We start from the raw sequence: 14,683 nt of genomic DNA, 5'->3' as shown, positions 1-14,683 counted from the left end.
TTCACCAGGCCACTAATCAATACCATGGTTTGCTCTGCCCAGTCCATAATGTGCACAGAACAAAGAGGATCTGTAAAAAGAAAATTAAGTTTCCACTCCTGTCTTTCAAACATGCCCAGATTTCTCCTGGCTCAATAAAAGCACGCAAAATGTAAGAGTTGTGAAGAAAGAAGTTGCATTTTGAGAGACAAAAAATTATGAGATCTTTTTGCAGGCCTTTTAAGGTAAAGGCTACTCACACAACTGCACCAAACCAAATCACTATCATTTGCTGCACAGAACATATACAACTTCAGGGAAAGTCTCAGAAACACAAAGGAAAAGATCATCTGTTTTGGCGATATGACTACATTATGGTCAACAATTCTAGCACATGGTGAATACTGCTACTGCGTTGAGTTTACTTTCCCAGATAAAGCACATTTTGTTTGAAAACTGGTTGCTGATACAATGAGTCACTTGGCTGCCTGAAATACCAGCTCGAATGCTTTAAAAGGACTGACTGGGAATCGCAGAGTACAGTAAGTGTATTTGTTTAGGAACAACATGCTTTAAATAAACCGCTGACTCACCTTGTCACGAAAATGATGTTCTGCAGCCTCAATATTCAAAGGATCATCAAAATTCAAAAGATCCTGAAAAAGAAACAGAGAACATTATAGGGTTCCCGCTCACTGCATCATACAGGGAATCCGACGCCCTAATGAACAAGACAATGAAATAAAGCAAACAAGACCAGCAAGTATAGCTTCGTTTTCTCGCTATCTTGACAGGTATCTCTGACAAAGGTAGATGCAAATGAGTTTGATGACTGCAAACCAAATCATAAGTCAATTAAAGAACAACTACAGCAAGACATTTGACCCTATCTGGTGGAACACCACACCCAGCCCTGTGACACTTCTCTCTGGCAGCGTTGCACTTTTATTTGAAAACTGGTTTAAATTAAATTTTGAGGGAACCTTCAAAGGTTCAGAATGCACAATTCCTGTTGATTTTTGTTCCAGGTTAAAGTAAATCCTTAAAAAAAAAGCAAGTTGCGAACAGCCTGGTGATAAAGCAGGAAGAGCTTCCTTAATAGCGTCTCCATAGCAAAGCAATTTAATTCCCTCTGTGAAGAAACTACATAACCTGGAGCCTGACAGACAGGAAAGTTTTAGTGCAATGGGAGGAACTGGGCTGAGAGGAAAGGGAGTGCAAAGACCATAGGATCTAAGGGCATGTGGGGCCAGGGAGCATAAATAACCAAAATAAATCTCAGGTATGCCAGTTTAATCTCAATAAATACTAACTTTGGAAGGAGAAAGGGTCTAGGGTTAAAATCAAAGGAAAGCAAGATGCTGATAAAAGAGGAATTATCATTACAAAATAAAATTGAATCGCAAAACCCCCTATTCCATCTGCAGCCCAGGTCACTTTCCCCAGTTTAAGGTTAGCCTGTGACAGCAGTGAAATGTCATCGTTTCACAAGTGTGAAAGGCTCATGTCAGTCACTCTCTGACTCATTTTCTAACAGCAAACTTCCCATTTCAAACCAGGACACCAATCCACCTCATTTTCACTCATTTTCTTCAAGAAAACCCCAAAAGAATCTGCAAGGCCAGTACAATCCAATGCCAGCTTTTCAAAGCCTAATTATTTATAAGCAGCTGGGTGTGAGGGAAACCCAAAAGGCAAGCTGGGCAGCACAGCTTTTACCAGCCAGGACAAATCCCCGTGGTCTCCGATGCGTGACCATCGCTCTTTTGCAGCTGTTTGTCCAACAGATTACTTTTACATGCAGTTCTGCTTCTGAAGGCACTTCTTTGTACCTCCAGTGGATTTCGCTTTCTTCCAGTTACTTAGCATGCAGTGGGAGACTAACTGTGAAATGCAATTACTCTTTGTTGAAAAGGCAAATGCTCTCCAATCTTCTAAATCAATTGACCGAAGAAGTTGTCGAAGTAAATCAAGCCTTTGGATGCCAGCAAAGTTAGAAGACTGTAGCCAGTCACTGGCTTGGTCTGTGCTAGAGGTTTTAGAAATGCACCATGATCCCAGTGATAGTGCTGGGAGCGCAGTCACTGCTCAGCCCCTCCTCCCAGGTAGCACTGGAAGGAATTGCTCTCTCTGAAAACAGGCTTGGGCTAACAAAGCCCACAGGGATTCTCCTCATCTAAGGCTTTTCACAGCCTCCTCCGTACACCCTGGGGTAGTTCCCTCCAGAGCTGACGACAAACGTGGCAGCCACGTTAGTGCCTTTCTTTGCTTTCTCCTGACCTTCCTACCCAACCATAATGGCTGTGAAAGGGGACCATAATCCTGAACTCCCTAAAAAAGGTAGCTTTTGTGCAGTGAAGACTTAGCCTCTCTCGACTTTTAGGGCAAAAGCAGCTGTCACATCCTGCCTGTCTCTTGCAGCTTCGTGCCTTCTCCTCCATTTTTAAGTTGCTCCTGTCAATCTAAGGAAAAGGGGGAAAATAGGATCCCTGAACAAAATCATATAATTTCTGTGACAAGTCAGGGTTTATGCAAATTATGCAAGTGGGTACCAAGGCCCCTGAACAGGAATATAAGTGTTCAAAACAGGAATGAGACTGCAGAGCAGCCATTAATTCCTAAATATAATTAAAAAAAAAAAAACAGAACACCAACACAATTCCTTCCCAGACCAATATGAATTTCTATTTCCTGCAAACAAGCAGGAGGAATTTCATACTGTGTGGAAGATCCCAAGTAAGCTGTAACCAAAATATCCCATAATAGACTTGTAACTAAAAGTAAAAGCAACATACAAAATAGCTGGCATTTCAGACCATCTGTATGATTCTTGCAGTAATACAGAAACAAAAGCACAAACTGATTTCATGCTTGTACAACACCCACTGAAGCCAAGGGAAATAATGATCTTGAGTTTAAGAAGCATCAGACAGGGTTCACATTAGGTGATGCTGAAACCAAACCAGACAGGAAAAGGGAAGGTGGATATGCAAAATATTAATTTACTTACAGTAAATAAAGAGTTTAACCCCCAGACAACATCCTGTAAAGGAAAAGCACAGTCAGTTAGGTATGCATTTCAGGTGTTTTGAACACGTTCACATACTTTATTTTTCTATTAATCCATGAAATTACTGAAAGTCAAATCTAGATTAAGGGTGATGCTTTACTAATTTAAATAAAAATATTGAAAAAATTTTCCCATTTCATGGATGCTTGATACTTAGAAGTCACCAAAACCCAAATATTGCATATTCAAACACAAGTTCAGATCTTTCTGTGGGTATAGGAGCCTTATTCCTGTTGCTTCTCTGCTCAAGAAGAGGAGTAACACCCTAGTATATACCACCAACTGGCTGCACTGCTTAGTTCAAAGGCTGGGTATAAAACTTAACTGAGCAATCCAGTCTTAAAATTAAATTAGTGCCAGACAAATACTTGAAACTGCATCAAAATATCAGAGAAAAGAGATTTAGGTGTAGTGTAAGTATGGAAAAATACCATTCTTATATGAGCGTATGTTTCAAATCATTTTACTGCCTTTAAGTATCTATGTAAAACGCAGCTGAATAGAGAGGGTTTGCAATTCCTGCAAACAGGAAGCTTCAGGGAATCTGCCTGCAAACAGTGTCATCAAACACAGCTTCTTTTTGGGTGGGCATCTCCAAAAGGGTTCTACTACCACTGACCTCAGAGTCCACATCCTCCATTTACAACCTGCAAAGACTAAGAGCCAAATATTACAGAAAGAGATCTAAAAGGATCCCCTGCCACTAACTCCAAGGCTAAGATTTCTACCTAGAGGAAAGATTATTTTCTGTAGTAGCAGAGTAAGTAAGCTACCCTACTGCACCTCCAGTACGGTGCAGTACTACACCTACCAGACAACTGAGTAAGATCAGCACTGCACCTCCTGCCCTTACAGCCTGATAGCACTTGGCTGCCTATCCATGAAAACCACACTGCCTAATTTCCACTAGTGGGACAAGCACTGCACATTAATTGCTTCATTTTAAAAGGTATAACAGAAAGATAAAGTCTCAAAGTAAAGAGTTCCTCTCCATGGCAAAGAACTTCAACAAACGAGCATATTTCATCCTGTTTCCTGTTCTGGGCCCTCCGCTGAGAGTGGTGGACCACAGAAATCCATATCCCTTAAGAACGCTATCCAATTATGTCCTAATGAAAAAAAGACACGATGTCAGCATTATCCGGACAACAGCTTCTCACGATCCAATTTTCCTTTGATCTTGCACAAACAACCCACTCAGTTTATCTGCTTGTAACAACGTGAATCTGCCCAGCAAAGCTGATATTGTCGAACTGTGTTTTCAGTTTCAGCATCTTCTCCTAATGGAGTTTTGAAATCATCAGGTGTGGCAAAGATGGCAACTCTTTCACATGTACTCATCGTCTTCAGTGTCAGCACAGACACATAAACTGCAAAAAAGGATACACCCCAGACACCTAAGAATTACAGTTATCCATACATTCTAAGAGTAGTGCTGAGCAATCATCCCCGCTCCCAAACGACCATACTATGATAGTTGCTTGGGAAGTATGGGAAAATAGAATATTTCAAATAACTGATGAAAGTCATCATTTTACCCTGTAAGTTCTGTACTTGTTCAACTAAAACTACTGTCGCAGAAGCTGGGCGGGGAGGAGGTTAGCAAAACATGGTATTATGGAAACCTGTATCAAGCAATCCTGGGGATAAAGTAATTGTACAGTGCAGTGGGGCTAGAGAACGAAATAAGCCAAAGTCACTGATTAAAGGAGGGTTTCAGCAGTCTGGAAAGCCTGGAGAGTAGGAACAGGCATTAAGGTCTCCGTTTCACTCTCCTGCATCCAGGCAGGAGAGGGTGCGCAGCACAGCGCAGGCTGATGCGCGCTGCCCCGGCAGGGACGCGGCCGGGGCTGACTGGTGCAGGGTGTGTAACCAGTGATGGCTGAGAGTGCCTCTCTCTCCGGCCAGCCACTCTGCTCCAGCTGCTGCTCTGACCCCTGGAGGTCAGGAGCCCCTTCCCCTGCTGCCCTCAAAGGCTGTATTGTCCTTCAGGGAGGTGGAGTGTATGTCTCAGGGGCTTTAAGAATTTCTTGCGCCCAATTTTACCCCACTGTGTGTTTCCCACAACCTTTGATAATGGGACCTGACTAAAGCACGGTAATTTGCTTTCTTCCACTTGAAGAAGCAGGAATAAATTAACTTTTTAAGGGTCATCTTTCACCTACACCATGTGACAGCAGACTGTAGCTAGAGAATGTGATGCAGAATTACAATACTGAGTATTAAAACACATTCTAAAGAGGTATGAGGAGCTCACACTAGCACACTGGTGTCTGTCCGTTTCTAAATCCTGCTTGAACACCAAAATGGCATTCACAGGGTTGCAAACTGTTCAACCACTTATCAGCATGGCTAAAAAGAAACAAACACAAGAGGAACTCAGTCGCATTGATTCTGAAAGCCTGCAGAGTTCACCTTCTCTGCACACTGAACAGTGCTGAAGCCCCCCCGTCTCCCAGAGCCTCCCCACCAGGACACTCGCAGATTGTCTCTCCACACAAAACAGCTTCTGTTCCAGCACCAGCAGCAGAGAGCCATACACAAGTAAATGCTGCAAGTCAAAACAGGAAAGTAAATTATATCAAATTACTTTCCCATTCTGTAAACACCTGGGTTTGAAATTTACCTAAATTGCTCCCAAATTCTCATTTGCTGAACCTTTGTTTTAAGACTTCAGGACACTTGAATCACTCAGGCTGGCTTTGCATAGAGTTCTATCCAAAAAAAAAAAAACAAAACAAAACCAAACCAAACCAAAAAAAAAAAAAAAAGGCAAAAAAACCTCTGTAAGGCTGTGAGTTTTCAGAGCCCTATATATTTTCAGAGCCATTCTAGACACCAAAAAGCATAGAAGGATTATCATTACTGAATAATGTATGTGTGAAAATCAATGTCATTTCTAATATTTCCACCTATTCAAGTTTTTCGATTTGCTGGATTCATTTTATACCCATGCATGGCTCCAAAAAAAATAATGCTAAATTACTACCACAGGGCAACACTTTTTGTACTGTGTTTGAGGCTAGCCTGTATTTAAATCTAGGATATTGAGAAAGGGAAGTGGGACAGAACAGATGAGCAAGGATGAAGCGAGTATTTAATATCTGAAAAACTTGACACTGTTGCATTGCAAAAATAATCACTTTGCATTATTGACTTCAGCAGAGCTGCTTGCTGCATGCAGATAAGCACTTGCCTGAACACTTGCTTCACATTTTCCTGACAAACTAAAAGGATTTGCAAGCCACCAAAGATCTGTCAGATTTAACAGTTCAAAAACTTCTGTTTTCTTTTAATGTAATAAAGCGTTATCCTTTCCTTGAAACATTTACTGAACTTCTGGCTTAAATACTCTAAAAACCGAAAGTTAACTCTACATATGAGAATTTTTAAAGGTTATCTTCACATCTAGGAGCAGGGCAGATATCACCTTAAAATGTTAATAATACACAGCACCTTTATGCCACTCCACTCCAATGAGAGAATCTACTTGCAAAAGAAGAATCAGGCACAGGGATCTGCCTGTTCATATGGCGAATACCTGACAAGGCTCTTTCCTTTACAGTGCTTCTTTTTGCCCCCTTCTACATGCTTAACATCATAGCTATGGAGTACAAGTACACCCACTACTGACAGGTAACCCCAGAGCAAAAGTGAGGACCTCTTGGGCTTTTTGTAACGAAGTGGCACGGTGTCTGCTCAGGATGGACTCTGCAGAAAAGGCTGCAGAATTCCCCAAACCTCTTCATCTGGTTTCTGCTCCAGCTGTGGCCAAGCAGGACATCTCCCTGCCCCCCTGGTCTCCAGGAGGCTTTGCATCAGAGCAGATGTCACCCATGAGGTTAGACACCTTGTGAGAACCAACTGCAAGTCTCGGGTACACAAGCGTTTTTCAATAGCATCTACTACATTAGTTCAGAGGATTCAGGCACAATACTTGAACTAAAGAGCCGGGTTCACAAGAGCAGCAGTACCTGGTTAAATCCACAGTGAGTGGAAGAGGGTATAATGAAGGAAACACACTCTGCTCTATGACACTGTCACCATTTTGAGCTCAAGCATGGGGAAGTCGACACAAGCAAGTCAAAAGATCAACAGACTGCTTTATATAACCCTTTATAATGGCCCCTTTTCGTTTTTGAGTATTTTTGTGTTACATGAGTGAAAATTTACATTAAACCCCTGCCCACAGACGTATTTACAGCATGCCAAATGAGGGAAAAAAAACCCTGCCACTGCAGCAGTGCTTAAAGTTCAAGAGCAATGAATCAAAATCCTAAATACAGCTTTTGAAATAGCCTCTTCTGAGGTTAGAGAGTCTCAAAGCATTGCATTTGTAGGAGGTCCTAATTCAGTTAGTCACCAAATCTTCCCAAGTGGCAGTTTTCACAACCACTTCGCAGACAAGGGTTTAGCTACGCTTGCTGATGTTTGGAAATACAACCACATAGCACTTCATTTGAAGAGAGAGCAAACACGTAAATTGTAACTCTAAGATTTTCCTTTAACAGGCAAAATATATTTAATACATTAATTTAAGCAAACAAGCCAAACAAAAGCAGCTAATGAACTTTCAATCAAGGAAACTTCTTTAGGGAACCAAGAAGCATTTCTGATCTAATAGACTGATTAAAGCTCATTGCTAAATCATTTATTATATACAAACAATTTAACCCATTCAGATCAATGAAAGGAGCAGCAGTCATTTATACAAGCAGATGTCTGAAGCATTTTTTTATTGTTGTTGTTACAAACTGAAGCAGTATCTCCAATAAAAGAAGGGCCAAGCTCTGTACATCACAGTTTGGAAAAGGGCTTGAAATTACACCCGAACACTTAGTACGCTGAAAACCAGGCCGCTGCACAGCTATCTCCTGGGGCAGCTCTCTGCTGTCCTGTCTGCCTATGCACCACCTCAAGCTGGCTCTCCACTTTCATTTACCTTCTTCCATCATCTCTCACAAACAAGTCCAGCATCTTTCTCTCTTCATTACAGTCTAGAAAACCAAACACCCTTCATCCCACCCAGTCCCACCTTCCCCAAACTCTGTTGGACTACTCTTTGTGCCTTGACACACCTCCACAAACATCTAATTTCTCCCCATGCACCTATTTGCAACCACTGCAATGTAATCGACTGCACAAAACTTGTAATTGGTCCAAGGAGTTAAAACAAAAAGTATGATTTCATGCCAGAGATGGTAGGCATTTTTTAGCTTATAAAAAAAAAAAAAAAAAAAAAAAAAAAAAAAAAGAAGCTTGCCTCCCAGGCACTCTTCTCCTAAATAAAATGTTCTCTTTTACATTTACCCTCACTGTCCTGTTCCTCTGTAATCTTGTTTATAACACTGTTACAGTATCTTAAAGAATTCCTACAGCAGGTAAAACACTGTTTCTACCTGGAATAAGGTGATGAGGAGAATGTCAGCTTTTTTTAACCAACAAAAAGGCCATCGCAATTCTCATGTGCCTGCAATCCCAGCACATGCTTCCCACCCAAACACAACAACAGTAGCTTACTTAGAGGGCTTTGGGCAACTTAAATGGCATGAACTGCTCCAGTTAGCAAACACAAAAAAAGGAAGAAGGCTGGTAAACGATTTCTTCTGTGCTCAAATATACTAGAGGGAAAAAACCAGGAACAATTATAGTCTGTTCCTCTCCTACACTAAGACAGTTGTGAATTGCCAAGTATGCAGGAGCACTCATCTAAAACCCCTTACTTTTGTTACTGACCCCTTGACATTTGCCCCCAAGGTTACTTCAGAGCAAGAAGATAATCTTTTATAAATTGTTCCCAGGGCAATTCTATTATAGTTTCTTAATGAACTACACTACAGTGATTACGAAAACTAAAGCGATCGCCCTCCGGAGACCAGTCTACTCAACTGATTAAAGTTGACACAAATTATATATTCAGAAATCAACAATTTGGGGAAAACAAGCATGGTTTAATTAGACTTACTAATGTATTACACTGCTTTACTGAATCACTCTTTAAAAACGTGCTAGTAACAACAGCTACTGTATTTAAAACAAAGATTTAGCTTTGCCAGAAGCCACTGAAGAGAAAGAAAATTTTTGCAAGTCTTTTATGAAGCAAAGGATCGTACAAAACATTGATTTCTGTTAAGTATTTTCTGGTCTGGGCATGTACAGAGAGAAAAAACTAAAATCACTTCTTACAAAATTGATAAAGCCAATTTATAAAATCAAAATACAACATAATGTACCCCTGTAGAAAACCTTCCTGAAGCTTATTTTAAGAATAATAGAATAACGTCATATCTACATAGAAGATGGTATTCAGTGGCTTATAACTTCTCTTTACCAAATACTGGGTCTGAAGTTTTTTTGTCTGCTGCTTATTCAATTTTTAGCGGTGGAAAATAAATGCAAAGAAATTAAAGCAGCAACAATGGACATTTTAAGCACCTTTGAGAGCAAAGGTATTGAAGAAGTATAAATCTTTTGCACTGCGATTTTCTTTAGATGGCTTCTTTTACAGAAGGAAACTCAAATCATTGAAAGATACCTTGTGGTAAAGCTGTGCCTTTTGCAACAGCTACAACTACCTATCTAAATTGTGATCAACATCCAGAAACCCTTTTGACCGTAACAACTGAGTCTCCCCTTGCTTAGTCTTTGCTGAAGATGCACAGGCTCCTGCCAGTACCCGGAGCCACCATGGATGGCCCAGCCAGCTAAGAACTGCCTCGGGCCAGGGACCTGCACAACAAGCAGGACACTGATGAGCAGGTCCGTGTTTGGTTCAGAGAGGCAATGCCATCTCGAAGCTGGATCTCCACCTGGCCCCACCGCCCGTGGGCTCAGAGCACTAGTGGTGTGTGCAAAATAAACTTCTGGATAAAGTCAGGGCTGAGGTGCTGCTGCAGATGCATGGGCTCCAACACCAAGCAGGGATGTAGAGATCTGGACCAAAGAGGATACCACCCTCCAGACCATACCAAAAAAGGCTCTGAGCCACTGAGAGTTCCTACAACACCCTGAAGGACTTCTTACACTATGGGAAGAGATGAATGGTGCACGTCCTTTCGTGTTTGCTGACAACCAACAGTCCTCAAATGATTGTGACTTCTGTTTTTCCTCATCTACCCATCTACTGGTTCAAAAGCTCTCTCTTCTGTACCTGCCTTTATTTCCTGCTGCCACTCCCTAAATTAAGGTTTCTTTTGTATTGATCCCCTTGTGTTTCACTGCTTCCCTAGAGCTGTCTGCCACAATGCTGATATCCCCTTCTCTATCCCAGAAAATACAAGAAAGCGTGCAGCTTAGGCCCTGAGGAAGGAACATTTTAAACACGTTGCAAGAGGGACCAAAGCTTCTTGAGCACCAGGATCCAGTGGCAGCATCTGGCAGTGGCTAATTTCGTAACTGCCAAGAAGGGTCAGGCGAACCAGAGGAGGTCATCACAGCAGATGAGACAAAGCCCATGCTCTCAAGCCTCAGGACAACTGCAGGTTTGGCACCAACCACCTCATCACAAAGGATCTGAAACATCTTGTCTTGGTTTGGGCTGAAATAGAGTTAATATTCCTTTTCAGGGACTAGACGAGTGCTGTGTTTTGGATTTAGCTTTGGGTTTGGTATGAGAAGAATGCTGATAGCACACCGATGTTTTCAGCTGCTACCAAGACTTCAAGGACTCTCCGACTCCTCGTGTTCTGCCCGTGCGCAAGGGCACAGGGAGGGAGCACGGCCACAGCACCTGACCCAAACTGGCCAGTGAAATATTCCATATCATAGAATGTCATGCTCACTCTATAAAGGAGGGGTGGTTGGGAAGGTGCTCTCTGGCTTCCAGGATTGTGATTGCAGGATCTTGGTATCTCGGGGTCGCTGGCCGGGAACGGGCTGGATATTGGTTAGCGGGTGGTGAGCAATTACACTATACATTGCCTGTTTATATATATATATATTTTTTTTTTCCCCTGTCATCATCATTGTTCTCTTTTTATTGCCATTATTAAACTGTTCCTATATCAGCCTGCGAGTCTCCCTTCACCCCTCTAATTCCCTCCCCCATTCCCAGGTGAGGAGGGGGAAGGGAGGGTGACCAACTGCAGCGGTTGGTTGCCAACCAGGCCCAAACCACAACACATCTTTAGTTGGAAGCACGTGATAAAGCTTCTTGCTCACTAGTTATCCACATCCTGGGATCATTACACAGGAGAATCTGGAGAAGAGGATACCTTAAGAACACTTGTGTCCTGTAGAAAATCCCTTCAAGGACCCATCCACGGACACTGTCAGCCTGTTCCTCATCGGCTAGCATCAGCAACAGCCTTGCACTTCTCTCCTTTCTGACTCCAAAAGCGTATCACTTTTCTGTATGCACCTATAAGGTGGCCAGGGAACAATGCTTTCAGTAGAAATAGTTTAGAAATATTATATATATACTTATATTTGTGTGGATGTATATATTCAAGAGAGAGAAAATGGTCTTGCTCTCTTCAGCAGCAGCACTTTGCACTGGCAAAACCAGAGTATAGCTCTGAAGGAGTCCATGTTATTTGCAACACGAAGCAGTCTGCAGCAGATCAGTGCCCACACCTTCAGGGACGCACAATGGCCAACGGGCTTGCTTTTTTCTCCTTCACAGATTCCTTTGATCAAGACCCACGGTACTGACCTCACAGCCTTCCAGCAAATAAAGACTAAATCTTCAAAACTAAACACTTGCACTGACCTGTTTCTGTTAGGCTAGAGGTATAGCCCCCTGCTGCTGCAGTGGCCTTTCCCTAAAGCTATCTGCTTGCAAGCATATGTTTTATTTTGTTAATGACTTTGTTGAGTGGAGGAAAGAATAAAGATATTGGCAGCAGGAGACATTGTGCTATGTGGTCCTAGGAGCCTTCATGAGATCAGCACACAGAGCTGGACCTCTAAGTGCTCTCTGCATGCGAGAGGAAATCAGCTCTGCAAACGAAGATGAGCTGGGAGTGACCCCAGAGGGAGTAACTGAGAGGTAAGCAGGCACAGTCCTCCTCTGAACAGTGTTTCAGCCAGAAGGTCACCCATAAAACCTACAGTACAGCTGAGGAAGACTCCTAGAAAGTTACTCTGCGTAACTTGCTCCTCAGACAAAAGAGAGCCCACATGCCAGACGGGGGTCAGCGCATTCACGGTGGCCTTCTGGAAGAGCTGCTGCAGACACAGAATTAAGTTCACCCTTTTCCATTCCTCCCACTGTGCCAAACGCTGTTCTGGGTGGGGAGCAGCCTTGGGTGACAGGCACCATGCACCACCATGGAAACAGCACAAGGAAGAATAAGGTGGTGTCAAAAGTCTTCAGCGAGCAATAGCACGGGAGGCATAGACACATTGCCTGAAGAAACATCCACCTGACAAAATTCCTGTATGATACCAGAAGGCAGGTGAAGGCACAGCACCTGACGAAACAGGTATTATTCTGCTTAATGTAATATTTGAAACCTGTATGCAGTGACTGATTGTACCCACACACAGGTCAATTTTTTTCCCCAGTGCTCAGAGGCTCTATACTGGTCTACACCAGAAGGCGGCAGACACCTGGACAGAGCCCATCTCCCCTTGAGATCACACATACAATTTCTTAGGTGCTTTGTTTTGTAAGTTACATCAGTGATCACGACCAAGAACATCCCAGGAGATGGATGTAAAATTCATACAAGATCAATAATCTCCTTGCTAAGCTATGTAGTAATTACTTTTCCTCCTCTGCAAGAGTTGACATTTGTGCTCTTTGCCACTGCCATGAAGTCTGTAGCTTTCTTCTTTTGATGACTTTCTCCTTACTTTACCAGTCCGAGAGTCAAACATATTCCATCCAGGAAGGCAGCTTTTACAAGCACAATGCTCTGACATTTCTACATACAGTGCAAAGACCCATTCCAAAACCGGATTTACATAAATCAATAGCAAAACAATGTTACCATAATGCTGGCTAAGAAAAACAGTATCAGCAGCAAGAATTACTGAGAATGACACAGAACATACAGGTTTACCTTCTTCCCTTCCTCCTGAAGACAGTGACAGTTATTGTCCATTTAAAACACTCCCCTACACTACACTAATTACATATAATTTTGAAGCAGACCACCCACATTCATTAAGATGATGAATGATAGTTTTGTGCTTATATTAAAGTTTTTAAAACTACTCAGATTTATGCTTAAACATTGAGGTAAAGGTAACTGGAAAAATTAAGTCAAGGCCCTCTGATTTACTTCTCCAAGATACTTGAAATCATTCAAATGTCAAACTATAATCAAGTCATTTTACTGCCTGAAGACAACAGCAGAACCAATGCAACAAATAGGGCATATTTTCCCATTTAGTATTAAACACTAATTAAATAAACAAGCCTCTTAAGGATAAACTCCAAATAGCAATAGTTTATTGCAAATGAGTCTTGATTCCTTTTAGATTAGATAATCTAATAGCACAGACAGATATTTCTTAACCTAGTATCTGAAGTTATGGGAAAAGAATTCCCCAAAAAAAAGGTTGTTTTCCTATAGGTTGGTATAAAAAGCTGTCTGCTTATCTATAGTTTAAGACTATCTTGATATTTCCCATTCCTGTTCCTCTCTCTGACAGCAGGAACGCAAAAATGACAAAAACTAGCTCTTTAAAATACTTCACTGAAAAACTTGAATGCATATATACCTAACCAGTAAACACGAAAACCCTAAAGAAAACAGTTCTCCAATTATTTGAGACCAACTGTAGCTCTATCAGAACAGGGTTACAAAAAAAAAAAAAAAGACCAAGTATTCCTTGTGAACATGAACGCCCATCATACATTTTTAAATGTTGGTTTTAATGTTACTATGCTCAGCCCTCCAGAGTCAGTCAGCAGAGCTGCACAATGTGCTTTATTTTTATGGTTCACAAATCAGTCACCAACCAATTTCCAGTTGTAGTTTGTTGGAGGTAATTGCAGAAGGAACAGCTTGACTTTTAGAACCAATTAGGCAATCACAATACACAGATCCACTTCAAGATAATTTTATAGCAAAGTGAAAACAAACATTTGAAAGAAAGCTGATGAATACTAGGGAGGCCTATCTTAACTAGGCAGATGATACTCATGGCGATTAAGGTACAAGAAGTGCATGCTGAGGACTAACAGGAGCTACTGAAGCACTTTTGAGTTTGAAATTGGAATTTCTGAGGAGGAAGAAGCAGGGTATCAGAGGAACAGCATTAGTGCTATTTCATACTAGGTATTTAAAAGCTGGTATCTCCAGTGACATCAAAATCTGAGAACAGAACGGAATCAAAACCATCTATTTGCTTTCTGACTGGAAAATTTCAATTTTGACCATCAAACCTAAAAGACGACGACAAGCAAGTTCAGACAGTCTGAGCAGAGGTCCAAAACAACTTCAGCAGTCCTCAGCTTTAGGAATACTCTGTTTTAGGGAGGAAAGTATGCAATAAAATGGTGCAGAACATAACAGAATGGAGACTAAAAGATAAATAAGATCCTGTTGCTAACTCACAGCTAGCTATAAAGATGATTACACAAAGATCAGTTAAAAAGCACTGCATCAGTTTTTACATGGTCCATAGTCTGTGGGCCAAACTGCAACCAGAAATTATCTAAGAATTTAAGATTCGGGTGTG

At 41.6% G+C, this 14,683-nt stretch overlaps 1 protein-coding gene across 3 annotated transcripts in view; it reads right to left on the bottom strand.

Moving 5' to 3' along the window:
* UBE2F (ubiquitin conjugating enzyme E2 F (putative)) overlaps positions 1–14,683 on the bottom strand; it is an 87,257-nt gene that overhangs the window by 31,399 nt on the left and 41,175 nt on the right. For 2 of the 3 annotated variants that reach the window (XM_033010770.2, XM_033010768.2), the window contains 3 exons: positions 2,990–3,022; positions 573–635; positions 2–70 (listed from right to left, as the gene is read on the bottom strand). In XM_033010770.2, the coding sequence (XP_032866661.1) occupies positions 17–70; positions 573–635; positions 2,990–3,022 (150 nt within the window). In that variant the 3' untranslated portion in view covers positions 2–16. Of the gene's footprint in view, position 1; positions 71–572; positions 636–2,989; positions 3,023–14,683 lie in introns of those variants that run through there. The other variant, XM_033010769.2, reaches the window with a different exon arrangement.

Source organism: Tyto alba, unplaced genomic scaffold (genome assembly GCF_018691265.1).
Source record: "Tyto alba isolate M040663 unplaced genomic scaffold, T.alba_DEE_v4.0 Super-Scaffold_7, whole genome shotgun sequence".
Classification (NCBI taxonomy): domain Eukaryota; kingdom Metazoa; phylum Chordata; class Aves; order Strigiformes; family Tytonidae; genus Tyto; species Tyto alba.
Note: the sequence above shows the minus strand (reverse complement) of the source record. Positions and strands in the feature narration are given on the sequence as shown.